The sequence below is a fragment of the Eurypyga helias genome, unplaced genomic scaffold (genome assembly GCF_000690775.1).
Source record: "Eurypyga helias isolate BGI_N326 unplaced genomic scaffold, ASM69077v1 scaffold5032, whole genome shotgun sequence".
NCBI lineage: Eukaryota > Metazoa > Chordata > Aves > Eurypygiformes > Eurypygidae > Eurypyga > Eurypyga helias.
The window spans coordinates 12,418-36,000 of NW_010235247.1; the positions used below are offsets into that span (position 1 = coordinate 12,418).

At 41.1% G+C, this 23,583-nt stretch overlaps 1 protein-coding gene across 1 annotated transcript in view; it reads right to left on the reverse strand.

Annotated features, from left to right (window-relative positions):
• The window catches only part of ACVR2A (activin A receptor, type IIA), a gene marked incomplete at its 3' end in the record, with an annotated part of 29,346 nt that extends 12,047 nt beyond the window's left edge, over nucleotides 1-17,299 (reverse strand). The window contains exons 1-4 of the mRNA XM_010146676.1: nucleotides 17,230-17,299; nucleotides 15,244-15,451; nucleotides 12,825-12,934; nucleotides 11,330-11,484 (exon numbers count right to left, since the gene is read on the reverse strand). Coding sequence (XP_010144978.1) covers nucleotides 11,330-11,484; nucleotides 12,825-12,934; nucleotides 15,244-15,451; nucleotides 17,230-17,299 — 543 coding nt within the window. The remainder of the gene's footprint in view (nucleotides 1-11,329; nucleotides 11,485-12,824; nucleotides 12,935-15,243; nucleotides 15,452-17,229) is intronic.
• Nucleotides 17,300-23,583: the final 6,284 nt, after the last annotated feature.

The following is a 23,583-nucleotide window of genomic DNA, read 5'->3' on the forward strand; positions in this document are numbered from 1 at the left end:
GCACTGGGACAGGTTGCCCAGAGAAGCTGTGGATGCCCCATCCCTGGAAGTGTCCAAGGCCAGGCTGGATGAGGCTTGGAGCAACCTGGTCTAGTGCAAGGTGTCCCTGCCCATGGCAGGGGGGTTGGAACTAGATGGTCATTAAGGTCCCTTCCAACCCAAACCAGCCTGTGATTCTATAATGATTCCCAAAGATTCGATGGGGGAAAAAAAAAACAAACCCACAGCGTCTCTCATGTGAGAGAAGGCAGTAACTTGGTAAAACACGGCCAGTGAAAACTGGTGCTTCTTACTTTCACATTAGACCACGATACTTTTCACATTCCTGAATTTCCTGTTTCCTAGAGAACGCTGGCATTTGAAACTGTTTTCCCAGTACCTTATATAGCAACCTCCTGTGGCTCCCTGCACGATTCCCGTTCGTGTTGCAACACTTCTATGAAGTCAAAACTTCCGGTGTTCTTAACAAGCAGAAACACCCCACCCCCCCAAATCAAAACAAATCCTGATTTAAAATGGAAAGTATCATTGCCTTCTCTTAACATAACCAAAAGGAATAGTTTTTCTTTCTTTTTCTTTAACAACTTTTTTAAAATCAACAGGCATTTACTCTAAAACTGCAGGAACTATTTTTATACAGAAATATCCCTTGACAATATTTGCAACTTGCTCTACTTCTAAGCAAGAATTTTTAACGTGCCACAGGCATAATTATTTTTGTACGGCTTTTTAAAATCATCTCTGTGGCGCCAAGGATGATGAGAGAATGCGGGTAAAGATATAATGTGGATATATTAGACCGACAGCTTGCCGCAGCTGTCAAAAAATAAGGGCCCAATCTCCCATTCCCAAGCTTTCCCTGTCCCTTCCATCGGACTGATGCTGGTACTTGTCTGACCACACAGCAAATCAAGGCAATATGCTGCATCGCCAGAAAGCTTTTATGTATTTATTTTTAAAATCATGGTTAGTTTGCTGATAATTTAGCAAATTGAATCAGTTTGCAACGAGGTGCAGGTTAACAGAACAAACACGGCAAAGCAGAGGGATGCTGGGATCTCTCTTTTGGGAACGACGAGACAATGGCCCACGTCGCTTCATCCCAAGTACTCAAAGACACGCTCTGCCCTAACGCCGTGGCTGTCAGCAAAGGCAGCAGGAACACAACCATCTCCTGCCAGGCAAAAAGCAGAAGGAGCTACGTCGGCAAAAAGTACTTGATCCGGCTGGGTTATACGATATTTAATATTCCGACAACTAAGCTTTACTCCTCCTGTAGCTCAAAGCCACTGATCACTGAAACTCTAAGTTCAGGTCCCATGGTTATCTCAACGTCACAGACACCCCGTGATGTCGTACACTGTAAGGTTTTCAAAGCTTTTTACTTCTGATTTTTATAGCTGGGAGATGCGGTCAGCTGTCGGGTAGCGTATACTAGTCGTAAAAAGAACAGAAGGAAAAATATTCATGAAAGCATGGTAACTTCCAGAAACAAGTGTCTTCAAGAAAGGTTCTCAAGATCAGAGAGAAGCTTAACAAACGTGAAACTACAAAGCCACTGAAAATGCAACCAACTGAACAAAGACCTGCCCCAACATGGTCCGACAGCGCTTGAGTTTATCTCCAGTTGTCTCTCTCGTATGGCAACAGAGTCGGGTGGTTCATCAGGTACAACAAAGAGGGGAAAAAAAGGACTAATTATCCGAACGTGGTTGTACATGGATGCATTTCTCTTTCCTGACTCCAAAATATAAACAAGTTTGCAAATCTCCAGAGCACTTGCAAGTTTTCTTTGTTAAATGGTGCCACATTTCCCCTTAATTACACTTATTTTACAGCTTATATTGTGAATATGGTTGATAGGCCAGGCTGGATGAGGCTTGGAGCAACCTGGTCTAGTGGAAGGTGTCCTTGTCCATGGCAGGGGGTGGGACTGGGTGGGCTTTAAGGTCCCTTCCAACCCAAACCGTTCTATGGTTCTATGATTCTAGGACAGGTTCTGACTGAAAGAGTATGATGACTGTACTGGTAGTTTCCTCCCTTGCTAGCTTGGGACTGGTTCACTTTTGACCAGATGATCTGTAAAGTTAAGATCCAAATACAGTACAAGGAGTCAGAATTCTTAAATTTTGTTGTTATTCTTAAACTGACACTATGATCTTTATCAAACTACATTTCTTTCAAGCAGCGACCATTTTTCTCTTTTTCACTCCACGAAATCCTCTATTTTATCATACATTGCAAACATATTCTTCAAAATAATGTCAGCGAAGCAGTTGCTTGTAGGCAGGATAATTTCAGTGAGGGAAGAAGCTGAAGTATGTAATTTGAAGCAAAACTATAGCAGAAATAGAACAAACTGATAAATCTGTAGAGATGCAAGATATTCAGGACAATATTCAAATATCACTATTCTATTTTCTTCTAAATGACATTTACGAAACATTTTGGCTATCAGAGACCTATAAGGACAACGCAAGTTGAGCATTCCTATCACAACTCAAACCTTGATATTTTCAATATTCAATTTAAAAGCCCAGCAAGAATGACCAAGTTTCTGATTTAACAGTGGTCATTTACTTGTAGTTTCACATGAAGTAATTTAATACAGGTAAAAATAAGTTCTGGCCAGTGAAAATTCAAAGCAGAGACTTAAAAGAGTGAAAGAAGATTTTTCTTCAGGTCATCTATTTCTCCAAGCTCCCAAATCACACAAACCCCACCCCATCACCCAGAATCACAATGTGAGGACCACACACCTCAAACAGCTACAGGCAACTCCCAGAGGACAAGAGATACTCATGGAGAGGACTGAATCGGGCAGGATGTGCTGCTTCCTCCCAGGGCAGCCCACGGCAGCGGGACTGGAACTGGTGGTGAGGCACTGGGACAGGTGGCCCAGAGATGTTGTGGATGCCCCATCCCTGGATGTCTTCAAGGCCAGGCTGGATGTGGCTTTGAGCAACCTGGTCTAGTGCAAGGTGTCCCTGCCCATGGCAGGGGGGTTGGAACTAGATGATCTTTAAGGTCCCTTCCAACCCTAACCATTCTATGATTCTATGACTGTCAGACCCTGCCAGCTCAACTGCTCCCACAGTCCCCGAGCCGAGGTTCCCAACACTAGGGTGGACATGACTCAAACAAGCTAGTCTGCAGATGAAGAACCCCAAACTGACCAGGCCTGCTGTCTTTCATTATTAATCCCTGCAGACATTTAACTCCATATCCTGAGAAATCACGGTAAATTTTAAGGAAGCTAGGAACAGCACACTGAATCTGTATTTTTAAACCACACATGCCAATAATTTTCTTCTCAAAATACTGAAAAAAAACCCCAAGACAACTTCTTACATGTCCACAGAAAGTTCCATAACCATGAACAAACATCAATACATCTTACCTCAATCATTATATGAAAGGCGTGCTTGCAGAGAGGGGAAAAAACACAGGCAAAAGAAATTACTATTTATACCAAGAATGGGATGAAATAACAGCTTATCAAAAAAGAGACAAAATAAATCTATGTGAATTACAATGAAAATATTCCTGGGGATAGCAATACTTTCTTGTGCAAATATCATCATTTAAAAATAAGAGAGTCCATCACTGACAGGTTAGCAAAGAAAAATGGGCAAAAATAAAGGTTATTATACAGACGATTAGCTGAATTCATCTTACAATTAACCCCAGAATTGACCATTATTAACAGTGACTACAAAGCAGTATATAAACACACACAGAATCAAACATCCAAACACGTTGTGCAGACTTGTTTTTTCGGTACTCTCACTGCTGCTCGGTAGAGGGCAGCCCTGCATTTCTTACCATCCCCTGCCATCAGTAGCTAGCTGTGGGAAATGAAAACTTCAGTAACAGTATGTTATAACTAAACCTTATTAGCAAAGAGTTCATCATGTATTAGGTCTGTGTGACTGAATTTAGTCAACAGGTCTGGCGTGCTAGAGGTGTAGACCAAGAGTACGTGAGAACACACACATAAAGAGAGAGAACAACATTAGAATCTTCCAAACAAGTCACAGGAGTGTACAACTGTGGGATGAAATCCATCACAAAACCCAAGTCCCAAAGCACTGTTACTGAAAGTTAAAACACGTTTCAATGACTCGCACTACTTTCATCTCTTCGCTGAACAATCTCATCGCTACTCAAGCGCTGAGACACCTTCGTTCTCCCTCCTGTACTATTTCCTCAGCCGTTTTCTTTGTCCTTTACAATGTGATCAGATGTTGCAAGAGCATGAAATTCAAACGCTTGAAGTATTCAATCCTCCTCTTCTTCACCCTTTGTCTTTACATTCTTGGGATGCTGCAGAGGCTTTCCTCCACGCTTGGAAAGTGTCTAGCATACACTTAGCATTATTTAAATAATTAATAATAGAAGGGCTGAGGTTATTTCTTGAAGGCTGGATTAGTTGGGGGTCAGGTTTGTAATACTGTAGAGGGACTTGCCGCTAGCGAGAGTGCGCTAACAAACCCTGGAGCAAACTCCTCTCGCTCTCCCAGTCGGTCAGACCACGGGAGAGAACACCCACCTTAAGAGTCTGAAGCAGATTCTTGCAGGACCTACAAGTGAGATTCTGCACCACAAACTCCACAAACCACAAGCACCGCTGCTGAAAGGGGTTCGTCCTCCAAAACAGAAGTATTGCTGAATGAGTGAATCCGATAGCGAACGGCTACCGAACACAGCCGTAGAAATACCGGTGTGCCCTCGTGTCTCTACTACCTCAAGTAGCCAACAAACAGAAAGTAACTGCTAAAAAAATAATCAAAAAGCACTGCTTGCATGAAACAATTATTCAGACATCTTTCCTGTGGCTGTAAAAGATTTTAGTAATTTTTTTCAGGCCTGTTTGCTATTAAAATTCTCCAGCTCCTGAGAATTACGTAAATTATGTCTAATCCAACCTTTTTGTTCTTACCATGATGAGACACAGCAAACAAGGAACTCTGAGACACAGGAGCCCTCTCCCAAGCCTCTCGCTACTCTCTTAAGCCTCCCCCAAACACTAATATATTAGACAAGCATGAAGACTTTCAAAGCCAGATTTATGCACATCACAGACCTCCTGATTTTAAAATCATTGTCCTTCCCTTCAGACTACAGGCCAACACCTCAGACTTTTCCGTAGGAACACAAGTGTCACCAGTTTAAGCAGTATCAGGCTGTTCCAGAACTGCAAATATGTGCTTTCTTATTTCAGCAATTACTACAACTCTTAAATAAAAATTGGGAGCAATTAACCCCCCTTAAAAATAGCCATCATCTACACAAATGCTTATAAACACACTAACACCCTATTTATACTGCCTGAAAAGTACTTCTGAAGGTTTTATCAGGGATTAAGGAGGTGGCTGTGATATTTACTTAGGCCAAAAAAAACCCAAGCCCTGGTCTTTTCCAAAATTTGGGGTCTCCACAACCATATTCTGAATTTCAAACATGTTGCACTACCTTTACAAACATGGTGTTCAAAGTAAATGGAAATTAAGTGTGTTAGAAGTTCATCGTGCTGACTCCTTCCTTTGTTCCCAAGGACGTGGACCTAAACACCCTAAAATGACAACTCCGAAGAGATTGAGGGACTGGGGGTGAATGAGCAGAACATAAGGTAAAGGGAATCACTTGTGTACCTCGTCAAATGTGCCATTCTTGTTCACTCAGCGATAGAAGAGATTACCTGAAAGGTGTCAATCTAACAGTCAGGAGAGCATCAGGGGGCATGCAGCAAACCCTGTTATGGAAAATGATAAACAAGCTCCTGAAGGTACAGTACCCAAACTGCAGCCTCCCCCGAGATCAGGATTTCAGCCTTCCTGTGACTGTTCCAAAGCACCAGGACTATAAACCAAACGTGGCCTTGATAATGTAGATTATTTTGCATATTGCTGTTTACAATGAATGAACAACAGAAAGAAGTTCTTCAGGGTAAATTAAGTATTTCTCCTGTGTCATTCCGTCTGTTGATTGGAATCAATCATAGAAAAAACCCTATTCTTCGTGCTGAAGCTACGCAATGCAGTATGAGAGAACAGGAAGGTATGCACACATCTAGCCGTCCCAGAATTGAGACCAGTCAGCTATTCCTTTTTAACACCAACACTGCCACGCACTGTCTGTTGATCGTTCATTAACCACTGACACATACCCAACCGTAACTCCTTCCGAGCCAGCCACAATCTCTAACTCAGTCTGTATCTATTTATTTTTAATTCTTCCTTTTTCTGAGCTCCAGCTTTTCTCTGTTGATCAATCTCTTTCCCCATTTCATCTAAGCACCTGGCTTCTCCTCCATATATTTTACAGGGAGCTATTAATCTTCCCAGGTTTGGAGTAAGTCCTTGTAAAAAACCCTCTCCCTTTCTTACTCTTCATTTTTCAAGTGTTACAATGTTGCTATTAAATATTTGTAAACACAAGAAAAACACATCGCTGGAAGACAAAACCACTCAATTTAACATTTTCATTCTTCAGCAGCCAACTGCAATTTTCCTAGTGTGGCAAAGGGAGAAACATTATCCCAGTGCACCAGGTAGATTATGTCATGTGCTAAAAGTTAATTTAGAGAATAAACACAACACATGAAGATCTTCAACCATAAACCTTTTCCCATTACTAACTGCTCTTTGAAAACAAACCCTTCAAGTTACACACCAAACTCACAGGTCTGGTGGCCTAGACCAGATGTCTGAGGTCAAAAGCTGCAGAGAGTGGTGCTTGTTTTAAGTGCTTTTCCTATTAGTTTCCAACACGGAATTTGTTTTTCCACTGCTACATGTGCAGTCGGACCTGAGCTACCTTCAGTAGCTCAGAAGACGTCTTGCATCTGCCACTGCTAGAGACTTTTCTCCTCCATCACATTATGTGGGACTTTTCAATTCTAATTTCTGAATATTTCTGAAATTGAAATACCAAACCCATGAAACAGCTACGCAGATCTTTTCACACTTGGCTGTCTCTAGGAAAAAGATACACTGAAGACAGACTATCATAGTATGGTAGTGAAAGGAGCCATACCAAAGCTGCATCACCCAGAATCAGAGTACTGTTTTGTGCTTGAAAAATTTTTGAGACGAGAGGCCTAAGATCAGCATCTCTTTATATCTGATAGATATGTTTCAATTATTCTTTAGTCTTGGTTCACATAGAACCAGGCTTTGAAGACAAGAGATCTTCTCCATATATATATATATATAAAAGACCCGTGAGGTTCATCAACATTGGGTAAAAGAAGAAAACCCCCAAAATTAGGCACATAAAACATGATTTTGCTCAAGAACGGGAACACTGGGTGAAAAGCTTAAAGAAAGTGCTATATAAGGAGGTTAAAAAGCAGAAGATGTAGTCACATTTTTCAATGATGTAATCCTCCTCTCTGAGGAGAGGAAAGAATGGTAATTCCTAGCAACTAAACTTGCTTTTATGGACACTGATCGACAAGATCTGTCCATTCCGAGTTCTGAAATTCCGGGTAACACCAAACAGGCCTAGATAAGGGCTTTCTTGTGCTCAGTGATTAAAAACACGAAGCATCTCTGACCCAAATAATTTCAAACGTTTCAGAAGAAAGCCCAAAAATAGGTTATGAAGACATTTTGTGAATCTGTAGAGCTTTTTTTTTCCAAGCCTCTCAACATATGACTCTTATTTTAAAAACAACACAAAACAAAAAAAGCAACTCTGCGATCCAGTGAGATATTCATCACTTGGGCACTCAACAAAAAGTACAAGAGGTTAACCTCTCTTTGCACACTATGGATGGAAAATGTTGGAAGCCACAGCTCTGTGAACTGACAAACAACAGAAGTGTTTCTTGTGTCAGTTCAGCTACAAAATAGGTTACGGTCCCATCTATGCGATGACAGGGCGGTTAACACCACAGTTGTAATTAGCACTGACTGACAACTCTGGCCCGAGCTCAAGAGATGTAAAAAATAAATGAGCATAACATAGCAACTCCTTGCCATCCGCGTTCAGATTTCTACCAGGAATATTAGTAGGATGCTTCAGAGAAATCTGAACTACACCTAATGCGAGAGCCTTCGTCCGCAAAGACGTAGCGTTTCATGTGCTCATGCCTGGTGCTCTTGAATGGAAATTAAGCGGGTGAGAGTAACTCTTTCTTATATAAAAATACAAGGATTTAAATATTTAAAATACTAATCCACTTTTTTTGGTAAATGAATACAGACAAACAAATACACGTGTGCTGCATGATTAAATCAAGTATGAATAAGAAAACACGACAGTTCTTTCAAACCTACAGATACACCTATGTATTTAGCAAACTTACATTTGTCAATAACTCATTTAAGAATTTAAAGGGCGACGGATCTTACACAATCTGACCGTCACCTTTAAGCAGACAGCACCCCACACAACAAGGTGAGGCACAAACAAGAGACACAAATATGTAAGCCAGGACTAACGGAAGCCGCAGGAGCAAGGACAGGTCCCTGCAGCGGCACGGCGGAGCACACAGCTCTGCCTGGACACACGCCTCGGGACACGGCTGCCTCGGTACCGGCAAGAAGCATCTCAGCAGTTACTCTAGCAACCCCTTTCACCCCTCTACCCAAACACCTGAGAGAAAGGAAGAATGAAATGCAAGGAGCAAACCAAAATATCTACGGCTTTCCAAACTTAAACCAAACGTACTAGCTAACTCTAGTATGTGAAATTTTAAAGCGATTAGCAGATATTCAGAGGGAATACAAAGTTACGTTCATCCTCAGAGCTGTGAGCTGAGCAAGTTGCCTGCCTGACACATGCACATACAGGGAAACAGGTTTACTTTCAAAAGAAAATGAAGTTATTTGCATTTTCTCAGATGTTTATCCTTTATATTTCACTACAGCTTCAAAAATTTCTTCTAGTTTATTTCGTCCTTTTCCCAAAATATTCCAAACAACTTCTTTCCCCTTTTGCTCTCTGACTTTTTATTTACATACCCCTTCTCCTAATTCTTCCGAAATTTCTCATTCTTCAGTGTTTACTCATTTTTATCTTTTGCTTATTTGTTATTCAGTTTTTACCGAAAGACAGATTAGTCCCAGGGTGTACTGCACCTAAGTACTCCCGTCGCCTTCCCGGAACGAACTGGGTAGAATGAGATAACCCTTAGCTGTATGGCACACAGAGGAATGAATCCCCGTTTTCTAACGAGTGTCTGCTAGACATCCATTCTACCATTTGCTACAGGAAGATTTAGAAAAGAATCCATTTGCCTACAAACTCTACTCATGGCCTAGTTATTAAATATAATATTAATATTTAATAATTGCATAAATATTTAAATGTTTGTTTCGTGGTTATAAAACGACTAATACTTTTCCCTCTCTCTTCATGCTTCCTTCAGATCGGCCCTAATCAGACTTAAACTGGGAAATACTGCTCTGCTGCATATGGGAAAACATTTATACATTCTACTTCCATAATAATTTCATTAAGTTTTTCAGGTAGAAGTAGCTTTTCCTGACTTTCCACATCAAACCTTAATGCCTATTCACCACAAGATAAGAAAATGTTATTACACCATAACTAGCTCAAGCACCAACATATACTTACCCCAACAGACACAATCTGAGCATTAACAAAACAGGTTATTACCCTGTTTATTAAAAAATTATGACGTGTCCTCTCCTGCACAAACACAAACCACGCAAGAAAAGAACTGCCATAAAAAGGAGGAAGAACATCAAAATTCAAGTTATCTCACACGTATTTAACATTTGCTGGACCTTCTATTAATTCCTTTTTCCTTTTCTAATTTAAGTCTAGAAAGGAAATCACATGCTGAAATAGCTCACGCAACTGGCAGCTATGAATTTGATCTTACAGTGAAGACTACCAGGTTGGTGTAAAGTCCCAAAATACATAAAAACTGAGATGGATGAAATAATTATGCTAACAGATTGCATGGAGTTTGAGAATCTGCAATACTTTCTGCAAGGACAGGAAACATACTTTTCTCCTCTAAATTATGTTCTTTTCATTTGGCAAGAACATATGCCCACTGCCTCCCCCCCGATTTTTCATCTATTACTACAAAACTGAAACCGAAACAATTTTGTTTACCAAGCACAGGCAATACTTCTTCCTGGAACACCCTGAAGTCCAGCAGTAACACTGGAAACACCACAGAAGCTGGCAGTACAAAGCAAACATGTCAATCCTTTTTAAGTGCAAGCCTACCCAAAATAACACGGGGTTTACTTTTATTTAATCATAAATAGCATCATCCTATCGTCATCGTACGAGAGGCAACACATCCTATTTCTGAGTGGTCACTGTGCTGAGACAGCCTGCTTGAAGTTCAATTCCTACTGTAAAATCCCACGTGTGGTGGGACCCTGGGCAAGTCATTTCTCCCTCCACTTCCACTATCACATTTTCTTCCTGTTTCCAACTTCAGTCTGAAGAATCTGCCATCTTAACACTTTTCACAAAGGCCTTCTAATCTCAATTAAATCTCTAGGCATAATCGAAGGAAGGTGAATTTTAGTATTAATACGAATGGCACCTACAGAATCAGCTGGAGCCTGACAACAGCAGGAACTACGCACTGCAGCCAAAAAAGGTTGGTTTGATGCGACGCAGCCAGTGTAATTTCAAATTTGGAGACCACAATCCCATAATGTTTTGTAAATAAAGGACAAACATTGCTAAAACTGAAACATTTTAAGACAAAACACACAAAACATAAACGAGGAAGAGGAAAAAGATAAGGTCACGAGCCGAGCTAAGCCCTGGAACTGTGCTTCAACTGAAGATTTTCTTTACAATCTCCTTATGCCTTCCACTTCCATGCTTTTTTAAAATGAGCTAAACTTCTACAAGTTACTACTTTTCTAGTTACTGAGAATAGCCATTATGGATGAGCATCTCCTTCATTTCTGTTTTAAGCTCAGCCTTAGATAAAGCTCAGCCGTAAGCAGCTGAGCGCAGCGGCGCACACCTTTCCGATGAGCTGTCCTTTCAACCAGGAGGGAGTACAAACTTCCCCCAGCTGCCAGCAGTAACGAGTCTTTGACATCTGAAGGTTTGCGTTGAGTTTTTCTCCCCCCAACCACAAAGAGGTGTAAAAACATTGAGTAGTTGCTCAGGTATTCAACAAACACCAATTCATTAAAGGAGATAAGACTGAGTAAAGCTTAATTTTCTGCTTTTGTGGCCAGCAAGCATTAGCACCTCTAAACCAGGGAAGGAACAGAAGACTTAGGCCATGTGAAAGATGCAGACACCCTTCTCTCCCCTCCTCTTCAGAAAATGATTTTACCATTCAAAAAGCCAAAATGCAGCGACTTACTTGGGTTGGAACGAGTACTGGAGGATACGCCAGCTTGTGATGTCTGTACATCCAAAACGAAAAGAGCACAATCACTGCAATTCCCATTATAGGCACCAATGAATAAAGCAAGGTATTGAACAGAGGTGGCTTAGGCGTAACAGGATTGGAAGTTGCTGGAAAAAAGAAGACAGAGCTCTTCAAAAACAAGTACCGTCCAGTGTTTGAAATGCCTGATTTCCTGTAACTTCTTGCCATCAGCACAACAGGCTAGCGATTCTTCATTAAATTGTAAAAACAATATAAACAGACACATACATTAAAAAACAGCCTTTTGGAATGTGCAGAAATAACTTAGAACCCCAGACTGACACATCAGCACAGCTAACTCAGGTGCTTCCAAGCTCTGCCTATCTACAATGTAAGAGGTGTTTGTATTTCAGGACAATTGCAAGGATGCCATCACCTCACGAATGAAAAAAGATGACACAGAGAGGTTTAGCCTTCTGAACGTACACAGTAAGGTGTCATGACTAAGTAAAACAGATACAATCCTCCAACACCCCTGTGTGCTGTTGATCTGCTGAAAGTAAAAGCTCTCTTGCTGCAGACACCTCCGCAGGCCCTGCCAAAAGACTCCAGGGAAGCCCTGTTTCCGAGGAGCTGGTGGCCAGGGCAGCCCCAGACCCTGGGGTCAAAGAGGTTTCACCAGACTGAAGAACAACCTCAATTTACTGCCTTAGCAGCATCCCTGACAAAAATGCCAAGAACATCTCTTGGGTCAACAAACCTATTTTAATCTCACAGAAAATGTTATTTAATTTCATAAACAACTTCCTCTGGCTATTTGGTACACAAGACATTTGTGTTTTCAGTTCAGTTATAAATATTACTCAGTCTTCCAACAAAGATTAGATTCTTGACTGGAAAAAGATATGTAAGAATAATCAAATCATCTTTTAGTTACTGTTTTTTAAACAATTGTTTGTTAACTCTGGCTATCTGATTTTCCTTGTAACCTGGGAAGAAATCCTTTCCCCTTTTTTAAAGGTTTCTGTGTCAATTTTCAGAGAAACTCAGAGGTCTGATTAGTTTAAAGAAATAGAGAACAGCACTGTTTCAAGAGAGGCAGCGTTCAAGGATAATGAGCTTTTTAGCCCAATGATTTATAGACACTTACAGAAGCTTAACTACACAATTAAGGTAAGATTTGACAGAAGCTTCTGTATCTTAAAACAGCCAATTATTTCAGATTATCCTTCCTTCTCACCCACAGAAAAAAGCTGAAGTACCTTTTACCAGTTTACATTACTCCTAGTAGAGAGACCTGTCCAGCAATTTTGTAGGCCCTCTACGCCAACGCACCCAGCGCTCTGCCATCCGGGGCTCAGAAACCTTCCGGCAGGAAAAACTGACCACAGTGTTTCGAAAGGTCTTATCTCCAGCACATGCACAATACTAAACGTTTCTGAGCTCGGCCAAGCAGTGCCTTCCTAACGTTGTCAGAGTAACTTACGTTGCGTGACCTCCATTTCTGGAAAATAGAAAAAGCGTTCATTGCACATGTTGCCTTCACAACAACAGAAAAACACTTCAGGGCTGTCCTTCTTCTCTATGCAATCATTCCTAGAAAAGATAATCATAAGCGACTTGTTAATCTTAAATTGGGATTTTTTTCTGCAAGCGAAAACACATGCTCATATTTAAAATTTAAATTGAACCTCATGGAGTCACCCATGATAAATAACACACCACCCAAGAGTTAGAGCAGAAGAAACAGCTTCAAATTCTGTTACATATTTTATACTGCAATGAAACGTCATTAATATTAATACTGAAACAGCATGTTTTTGCTATTTAAGACAAAGTTAAAGAAAACCACCAACAGGATGTGTTTCAAAGGCTGGCAAAAATCCCGAAGTACAGGTCACGATCTAGATTTCAAGAGGACAAATGACCAAACAGCTAGTTTTTAACCATAAACTCACAGTATAGGGCTGCTTGGGTTGGAGGCAAGTGGGAAGGAGAATTTTAGATTTTGATTTTACTTACAGAAAGAAAGATAAAATTCCTACAAGTTCCCCTGCCTACATTAGCTCAGGGTCAGGGCTTATTTCTCTCAGTGAATTAACAGCACAAAAAGAGTTCTATTAACAAATAAGCTGAAACTATCCAGTCAGGAAAGAAAAAGAGGAGTCACATAGGAGACAACTTGACAGGAGAAAGAGAATAATTTGGAAATCCTGCAGAAATAGTTGAGGATTTTAGATACAGCTGTCAAAAAAGTTTGGGGTTCATCTTGAAAAAGTAGGGTCATTTTATAGAACCAGCTAATGCTATCACAATGTACCATAACCTCCATGAAACATTTATTCTTTGATGTTCTTAATCTGCAGTTGTTTGGAGTTCATGGTTCTGTAACTCCCTGTTTAGTAAACCTCTCTTCACTCCCAGAGATAAGATTTTTTTAATGGATGTTTGAGACAAACAAGGCAGCGTGCACTCTTACAGTAAATGAGTTCTTAAGAGCCAAACTTTACTAGTTTTCAGCTATTTCCTTACCGTCCCTCCTGCACTTTATTTCTTCCAATTTCTTTCCTTTGCTCAAGGGAGAATTCAGTACCATTTTTTTAGACTGTTCAAAGATGCATGTGGAACTAGTGGGATAACAACGCTACAGAACCTAATTATTTTCAAACTGAAAAATTCTACTTCCATCCTAGAAGTTTAACATTTAACAGAATTAAACTTAGGTCAGAAATTGTAAACACCCACACCTCTTTGGCAAAGGTACAACCAATAACAGATTAAAAAAAACCCAACACAGAACAAAGAACTTTCCCACCCTGACTGACTTAGAGTTACTAAACACCAATAGCAACATGTAAGAGTTCTCTAAATTTGTCCTCTGCCTTCCAGCAAGGCTGAATTTCAATCATGCTGTGCAGGCAGGCTTGCAGACGCTTTGCTACTACTCTGAGAAACAGATAAATCAGAACTACTATTCACTTAGCTTTAAGCTGTCATTAAAGGAGAAAATATCCTAGGGGGAGGAGCGGAATTCATGTGGTAGGAATGACCATAACGATTTTTTCCACTCATTCAACATTTAAGAAACACAAAACTAAAATTTTCTAAAATGTTGCTAAAAATTATTTCTAAATACATTTCAACGAAGATCTAATATGTATTTATTTTCTAAATTCTCTCCCCTTCTAGACAGTAACTGTTTGATTGTTTGGCTGTTTATATATTTGACTGTTGGTGAAATAAAACTTAGAACATTACTTCAAACAACTATACAGCATTTCTGAAGAGAGTCACGACCTTTATTCAGCCAGTATCTAGCAAACCCCAAGTCCTGCTGTTACTGCTGCCGGGTACCTGCTAGACCATCTGTTATTTTAAAAAAAAAAAGGACTGGAATTTTAGCGTATTTGGTGTCTCTTAGAGCTGCCACTGAGGTGAACTTTTTAATAAATCAGCAAAATACTCTCTCGTTTACGTAAGGACCAGACGCAATGTGCTGACATCCCTACTCCAAAGACTTTGGAGAAGTGAACGACAGAATTTGGCATTCTGGTTTCAATGACTATATTTGTACTGTTTGGTAGTAACAATAATTAGAAAATCTATTAGTAGTGGCCTAAAAAAGAAGAGTTTTTTTAATATATATTAAGTAAATGAGAGCTATTCCTATTGTGTAAACCAGATAAAGCACCCAGATGACGACAGGTCCCTAATTACAAGTGAGCAAAAAAAATAAGAGACGTGTATGCGTGTGCACATCTAAAACCAAGGGAACTATTCACAGACCGCTGTATTATCAATTTGTCTCAAGCACTGTTTGCTGGGAGAAGGTTGTACAAATTACAGACAGGAAAAATAGTTTAAAATTACAAATAAATATAAAATTTAGAGAAAAACTCACTTACCTGTCATAACAATTGATGTCATCTAGCCAGCAACCTTGCTTCACAATTTCAATCGATCCAGAAATATTCTTCCACGTAGCAAAACAGTGTCGTCTTTTATCTTTATCACCATAACAAGGTTCGATACCGCTGCGATTTGTTTTGTCTTTTTCCCAATTAGCATTGTAGTAGATACACTCCTGTGTTTCCGATCTGCCCAGTATGGCTCCTTTTAGGAATGAAAAGGAAATCACAATTAAATGGCATTCTGAAGGATGAGACATATGAACAGTCAAAACCAGGATGTCCTGCAGTAGCATACACCGCTTGCATCAGTATATCCTCTCCCTTCCTTTTTAATAAAGAAGGAAAAAATTTAAATTCACAAGTATTCCAGGTAACTGTTGAAAGAGAAAACAAAGGTCTTCAAAGCAAACTGTGACTTGGGTAACCTGTTAGAATGTAAAGAAATAAAGAACACGTTATGTCAGTATCTCTCCCTGAACAGCAACAGGAAAGAAAATTTACCACACGAGATTTAGCTACAATATTAGCCAAACGAGAAGTTTTCGCTAGCAGAATTTACCCAAAGGCATTTTTGTCTCGTTACACATGCCAAGAGCAGCAGTTAGTACACCTCAGAAACTTAAACCCGACTAATAAATTCAGTTTTAAACCATCATGTTCCCTTTCACCTGTGATGTAGCTTCTTACACAAAGCCCCGAAGTACAAGAGACACTGTGCTGAAACGGTGTCCTCTGTCATTCTGACCTGCCAAGTGAGCAAGAGGAATCGAGATCAGAAGGCGCGAGGCAACGGTCCCTGACTCCAAGGAAAGCGCTGGGCTACCTGCTGCGTGGTGCCACCCCATCAACCAGCTGCAACGTCGGAGACGTTAGGACTTGTCATAACCCAGTAACTAAATGCTTCTGCTCTCGGAAGACCCAGGGCCACGTCTCCTCTCCCCATGGCACGTGCCCGACGCAGTCACTGGGGTCAACCACGACGGCTGGCATGCAGGCGGCGGGCAATAAAACGGGGTTTGGAGGCCGAAGCACAGGCACAGCCTGTACGAAACGTGCTGGTAGACCAGAACGGACTCAGACCGCCTAACCTATCCTGATACCATGTGATTTCTCTTTTTGGCTATCCTTGATTTTTAAAAATATTTAAGTTTCTGGACTTTTCAATGTAATTTTATCTTCTGAATTACAAACGTAATTAATCCATCGATGCCTAATGACAACCTACCACGACACCCAGCAAATATTAATGCACTGGAGCACCTCAAAGCGAAGGGAATTTCATCGTTTTAATGCGTTATGACGCACCAATCTGATTTCTGCAAACGTAAAGGGTTGTTAGGATGCAAAACTTTTAACAAAATAGTGGGAGGAGTAAGTGGCTTTTATTTCTGGTTTTATCTTGTCAAACACTGCCAAGCGTGTGTCATTAGTCTTCACACAAGCTTCATCACCTAACATACGTTAAGAACATGGAAAAAGCGAGAGGGAGATCAAAAAGCCATCAAGTCAGAGGACTCATTTCAAAGCTGAGGGCCAGGAGGATGACAAAGCACGTTTACTTTGCCTGTGCACCCATCTGATATTTTCAAGACAGGTACATCAGACATCATGCTGAAGATCAGATTTCAACAGAAAAGGTCTTTCACAGCAGCCAGTCTTGTACATATTTATTCCTATCACTCATTACCTCCTTTATTCACATATATTCTCAATAATTTTGATACAGTAGCGATTGCCTTGCAGCCATACCTGTACTTCTCATTTTCCTACATGAGGGTGTAACACCCCCTTCTTTAGCGGGGTGAAACCTCTGCCACCCAGGCAGGCTACCCAACAGCGGGAGGAGGTGCGGGTCAGGGTGACTGCCACCCTGGGTGAGGCTGCCAACACGTAACACCTCCCCAAACACACACACCTGACAGGAAGGTCATTCTTCCTCAGTGAATGGACCCGACCGTACAGGGACCAAAAAAGCCGCACCTCTTAGGGCGAAGAGAATTATTTCACACCAAAAATCGCTGCAGCCCTCTCGAAGTGCAGCACCGGACATCAGACGCAGCGCTGACCATGCTGGGCATCCCACTTTACCACCTTCAGGAACTTTTGACTTTGACGCATTCCCAAAATAGGCTGAGGATGCTGCTTACGCGTTTTGGGAATGAGCCTGGATGTTCAATGGGAGAAATGCACTAGCCAGCTGGTAACACTGCGAGATGCAGCATGTTAACTATTATATTCTTTGTGCTGCGATGGCCTGACCTTTACAACTCCCAGCTATGGCAAGAAACAGATGAGGCAACAGATTGAACAATTTGGTTCTGTCAGTGCAATAAAGCAGAAGTCCTGGATTTCTCTCATACGTGCCATTCCTTTTCTTCTGCTGCCAAGCCTAGCTTTGAAGGACCATAGACGAGCTGAATTTGATAAAATTCAGAAACTACGGTGAAATTAAATTTGCACAAACATTCTCCTTATACATGTCATCTTTATAGCCAAGTTTTCTTACCCATTATCTCCGCACCGGTCCCACCTCTCCAGCAATCAATCTGCTCGCCTAGTGACTTTGGACATGACCGGAGTGCCTACCAGTAACACCTTCTCCAGGGGCTCAGCAGACGTTTGCAATAGGTCTGGCCAGACTACCCTGGTGTGTGGACATACCAGGACAATCTTGGATGAGTATTTCCAAGTAGAAGAGTAGGAACATCGTAGAAGCAAGGGAAGAAGGGAACCAGACACAGAAGGCAGCCCTAAGCCCACCGCACAAAGGAGGCATCTGCTGATAACCAGCTCTGCCACCCCCTCCAACAGGGATCAGACTCGTGAAGGAGAAGGGCAGCTGACGTTTACAACAAAAGCAAATTGATTTGGGTCCCAGCTCAGGCATAGGAATGTAGCTCCTATACCCCTTCTGAGTGCTGACAAATTGTTTTCATATGAAATGGTGTCAGGTCTTCAGGAAATCTATTACTGAAGCTCAAAAGGCAAAATGCTGCTGCTGAAAGACGCCGCAAGCAGAGCACCAGCAGTATCCTACGGCCTGAACTTGGTCTGAAAGCTTCCGAGAGGAAAACACATTGGAAAAGCAAAGGATATTGAAGTATATAACAGAGTTCAGTTCTGGCGTGTTAAGACCGATCCCATTTCATACATGCCGTTATCGTATTGCGGTCAGCGTGCTGCTGGATGACTGTACGTTTGTGTTCACCCACAACAGCTGCAGTAAGAGAAAAAAACCAGCATTTGCTGGTGAACTTCTGAACCAGGGCTAATACAGGATACACTGTAATTGTTCGCAGTACAGAAAGCAATTTCATTAGAGGGTGCATGTGCAGTCTGGAAAACCTCACCTTCCTAGGAACCTGAAGGACTGATTACCATTTTTTTAAGCAGAAAGAGATGTATGCCTGAAAAAAAATGCCACCCTAGCCTTTTTTTTAAATTAAATTGGTCTGTAAAGCAGTAATGGAAGCATGACAATTTTAATAAAAAGTCTGAAATGCGATCATGATGATCTCCCTCATTTCCTGAGATGACTTCAAAACAGACATCCCACTGCCCCGTTTCCAACTCTATCCCCACATATTGCTGTGGCATCATATTTGGTTGGTAACACCACGTAAAGACACAAAGGCTTCCAGTCAAAGGGAAGATGAATCTGTGAGTCCTTGCTGGTTTACGAAATCTAGCAAAAACGTTAAGCTGAAGTCATGAAAACTCGTGAAAAGTCCACAAAGATTAGTTTGATGGTGCCGAGATCTGTGACATCAGCGTGGAAAATAACCCCCAAGTCTTCTGAAAGCCGGTCTACGCACGTAGGTTGCTCTGATGGGCGCCCCCAATGCGCACCTTCCACATTCTTAACTGGAAGGGAACTAGAAATGGAATTTCCGACTTAGCCCTGCATGTCTTCCAGCCCTAGAGAGAACGACAGAACTTGTCCATGTAGTAGGTTTTGGAGAGGAACTCACTCAAGCCGGAGATGCAAACGGCAACACTGAAGTCTGGAAAGACGAACCGCATCTGTATTTCATGGCTGCATGACCTACCCAGGTGAGTGCATTCTGCTGTACTTCAGCCTGGTTCTGTTCTCAGCAGTGATAACAGTATTGGGAAGGATTTATGTGCAGCAACACTCATGTGACAGAAAAGGACGTTTTTTTCTGCTGTTTCCTAGAAAAAATAGTTTATAAAGGAATGAAAGCGTGACATTCAGTCTGGCTACCTTTACTTATTGCAGAAAGGTTACTTAAATTGTATTACACTTGAGATTAATTTGAACTCATTCTGAGCCCCAAGATCCAAAAAGAGATGCAGAATGGAGGAGTTATTCTAACAAGCTAAGGCAACGGGCCTGAAGAATCACAGGGGCTGGACAGAGCGAGGTGCTTCACAGATGGAACGGCCCATGCACCAAGAGATCTGCGTGGTACCGCACTTTTGCAGGGGAACAAAGACGGACAGAAAGTGTAGCATTGATAGAAACAGCACCTGGGAAAAACTCCAGTTAATGTCCAGGTGCCTTTTCCAAGTACATGCTATGTATGTAACTCTATTCGTTTCCACAGTGATCTCACATACACCTTCTAGACCCACAAATATATCCAAGAACACACTACAGATATACTAAAAAGGCCTGGCTTTGATGTTTCCGCAAGCAGGAAGCAGGTTTTTATCATTCTGTATTTTTTTCTGATAACACCCAGGGGAATGTTTCTCAAAGGAAAAGTAAAAGGTTATTTTCAACCTAATAAAGCAAACAAGAGTTAAACCAGAAAGGCCTCATTCTATCCCCCATATACACACCAACATGTCCCAAAACATGTTTTGTTGATCTTTAGGCAAGTATTAGTCCTACTACCATTGTTATCAATGCTCGTGGGTCAAACAAGGACTGTACTTCGTATAAACTGGGCCACAGTACATTCATTAAATCCAAACACAACAGCAATTAACTTAAGCAATGCAAGAATCAGGGAAAAGATAAACAAGACAGCAACATAACAAGTCACCCGAACCGCTGTCACACTGCCTTATACAGAAGATGCACATCTTTTCAGACTACAATTTCTCATTATCTTTCTCCTTTTCAGCGTGTTCCACCAAGCCTGCATGGTGGTTAACCAAGAAGTCACTGGGGTAGAAAGGAGAAATGGTACCAAAGTGCTGCACCTGTGTGCAGAAGTCTGAGAGACTTAAGACCTTTTAAGAGGCTAAAAGGTTAGTCCATAAAAATAAAAAAAAAAAAAATTGGCCTGATGTTCTAAAAGGTTTGTTTCCTTTCCTAAAATAAAATTTAAAAAAATGAGCTTGCAACCCAACATGGGTCTTGAGTAAACTTGAAAGTTTTAGTGTAGCTTTCTGTATAACAACAGCTATATTAAACTCCTGGATTATAGCATGGGGGGAGTATCAGAAAACCTGCACTTGCTTAGGTGTCTCATCATGTACTTCTACTTTTCTCCGAAAGAGAGCATTCCAGAGGAGAAAAACAGTGCTGGAAAACTGAAGAATGTTCTACCTAATGGCACTAAGTCTCAAGGGCACAGGTTCCTAAATGTAATGGAAACTATGGAGAATGATGTCATCCACAAGTACTAAATACCACTGAGAAAGGAGGGGAAAAGGAAAAAAAAAAAAAAAAAAAAAGAGTAGTATCACTCCACTACTATATTGTTAAGAAATTCCTTCCAACCCCTTGTATGCTAGATGGATGGCAACAAGAAAACCAACCCTTTTCTACCAGAAATATGTCTTCTGGATTTACAGATACCAGCACAGAATATAAAGAGAAGTCAGCTGCTATACCCAGTTGATGTTTTTCATACAAATATATATATCTTGGTTTTATTTAAAAAAAAAATTCATAGTGAGTGTGAATGTAAGTTCAACTCAGTGCAGTCAATATAACGATCCATTCATCTGCTTTTGAAACTGGGCAACTCAGACAGTTCGGTATCACTCCTGGATCCAAGACAATGTCTAAAACAGCATCAGGAAATACATACATTTTACTCTGGTAATAAATTATCAGACAGCATGCATTTGATCTCTCTTTTTGTCCCAGACCCAAAGGCTGTTTGTTGCTCTGGCCATGGAAGGTGGAGCCGGACCGTTCATTAGCCTTGCTCTGACACTGCACAACGCATCAGCCTGAGGTGAGCCACAGAATTAAGACACACTCAAAGAACTCTGTACACAGCTTGAGGAGTTCACCATTTCTCTTCAGGGTGCTAGCAATGGGCCAAAACGCTCCGACATTCTTAATCTCATCAACACTTCCCTTTTACCGCTAAGTTCCACTTACTATTTAAAGGCATGGCAATACTGTAGCTCTGGTAAGAGAGATTTGGCAGCTAGGTACCATGCAATTTAAGCAATTTTTTGAATAGGAACACCACTTCAGACTAAAAAGTACTATCCATACATTACCTGCAACACAAAATTAGATTCAATCAAATGAAAGAACTAGGATTCTGGAATCTGTAGAAGCGATGCCCTTAAAACATGCTGAACATCCAAGACAGAATAAACTCTCTACCTGTGAATCCCTACACTGCGATGCCCACTTGACCTTCTGTAGTTCAAGCTTCAGTAATTAGCCATGTTTAAGAAACCTATGCATCTCCATAACTGTGAGCTCAGTCTGATGACTTCCCCAGAATATTTAAGAGCCTATTAAACTTTTTATTACTTTAAACAAAGAGCTACAGTTTTTAGAGACCTGAGATTTTAGAAATGGTGGTGGCAGAATTGACGGAAAGCATCTTCAAAGGGTGAGGCCACAATGGGAGGAAAAGGATGCAAGTAAAGATGAGGAACTTCTTAGTTCTTAGGTACCATCAAAAGGGAAGTTTTCACCTGAGTGATTAACAAAGACGGGATTAGAGGGGGCTATTGTGATACTAGGAAACAGGCCACCACAGGAGGCGTAACAGTGGCATCTAAATCTCACTTAACACTTGCTCACAGCAAAAAAGAAGCTGGAAGTACTTGTGCAATACACGCTCCTCCCCGCAGTCCCTCCAAGCAGTCTTATTGTTAGAAGAAATTAATAATGCCACAATTGGATTTTGTAGAGAACTTCTATTTTCTGCCTTGCACTTCCGAAAATCTTATTTAAGACTGGATTTAAGGAACTGGAAAAACACCCTAAACCTCTGGTGTCCAAGTTTTCCAAAATCATTTCAGAGCAAAGCAGGTGGCAGAAAATGGAGAAAAAGGGTCAGGCGACATCTATGTTCTTTAGGTAGAAATTAAGGTGTCAGGAATGACAAAACTGGTATCCATAGCATCAGCTGGCTACCTCTGGAATAAAGACTGTCAACCTCTGGGACTCTCTAGAAATTTCAAGTTAAAATAAGTGCTATTTTTCACACTACTTGACTTCAAGGGAACACACTAAAACACAGGCTGCTGTTTTCAAGTTCAAACATGCCATTCCTCTTACTGCAAGGTGTGAGCAGCACAAAACAACAGAAAAAAACATCCATTCTCATCTACTGTCTAATGATTTTGGGGGGGGGGGGAAGTTTGAAAGATTCTGTTAACGTTTTCTGGTTGTTTTTCTTTTTTTGAAGCACAGCCTTGGGACTCCACTCGCCTCATACATGCTGGTAGCTTTTACAGACATCACTGGTCAAACATCCCCTCCCCAACACAACAGAGAAGGTATGACAAGATGATAAAAATCTACAACAACAAGTAAACACAGGGCTCATGAGAAAAGTTTAAATTCTGCAAGTTTCAGAGGTTGAAAGAAATACATCAGGGCCAAACAGACACTGATGCTAGAAACACACAGTTTCCAGTTAGGATTACCCTCCTCTTCCCAGCAAAAAAACCCACCCAACTGAACACAAACAAGCAAAATCAATCATTATAAAAAATAATCACAGTAGGTGACCTCAAAGGAAAAGCCATTTCCAGTCAGCCAAGATTTAAAGGAAGCAAGAAAAAGGGACAAGAAACAGATGAAAGGGACAATGCTGGCCTTAACGGGTCCCTTCCCACTACTCCTCCCAAGAACACTGGCCCTCAAGAGTGGTTTAAATGTATAAACAAAACTCAAATCAAAACTCAACTCAGTGTTTGCAATTAAAAACTTGAGAACTGGGGCTCTGCTGTACCCTGCCTGTCAAGGTGGGACCATCTCCAGCTGCCTCCAGACGAAGCCTGTGTAGTAACTAGGAATGCTTTCCCATGGCACACGCACGAGGAACACCTTCCCAACAGTCCTCAAATGCTGCTAAGCTAAAAAAGGAAGGTTTACACCCAGAGTAAAGCCTAAATACACCACCTAAGGATCTCAAACCTAGGCTAGGAAGATATGAA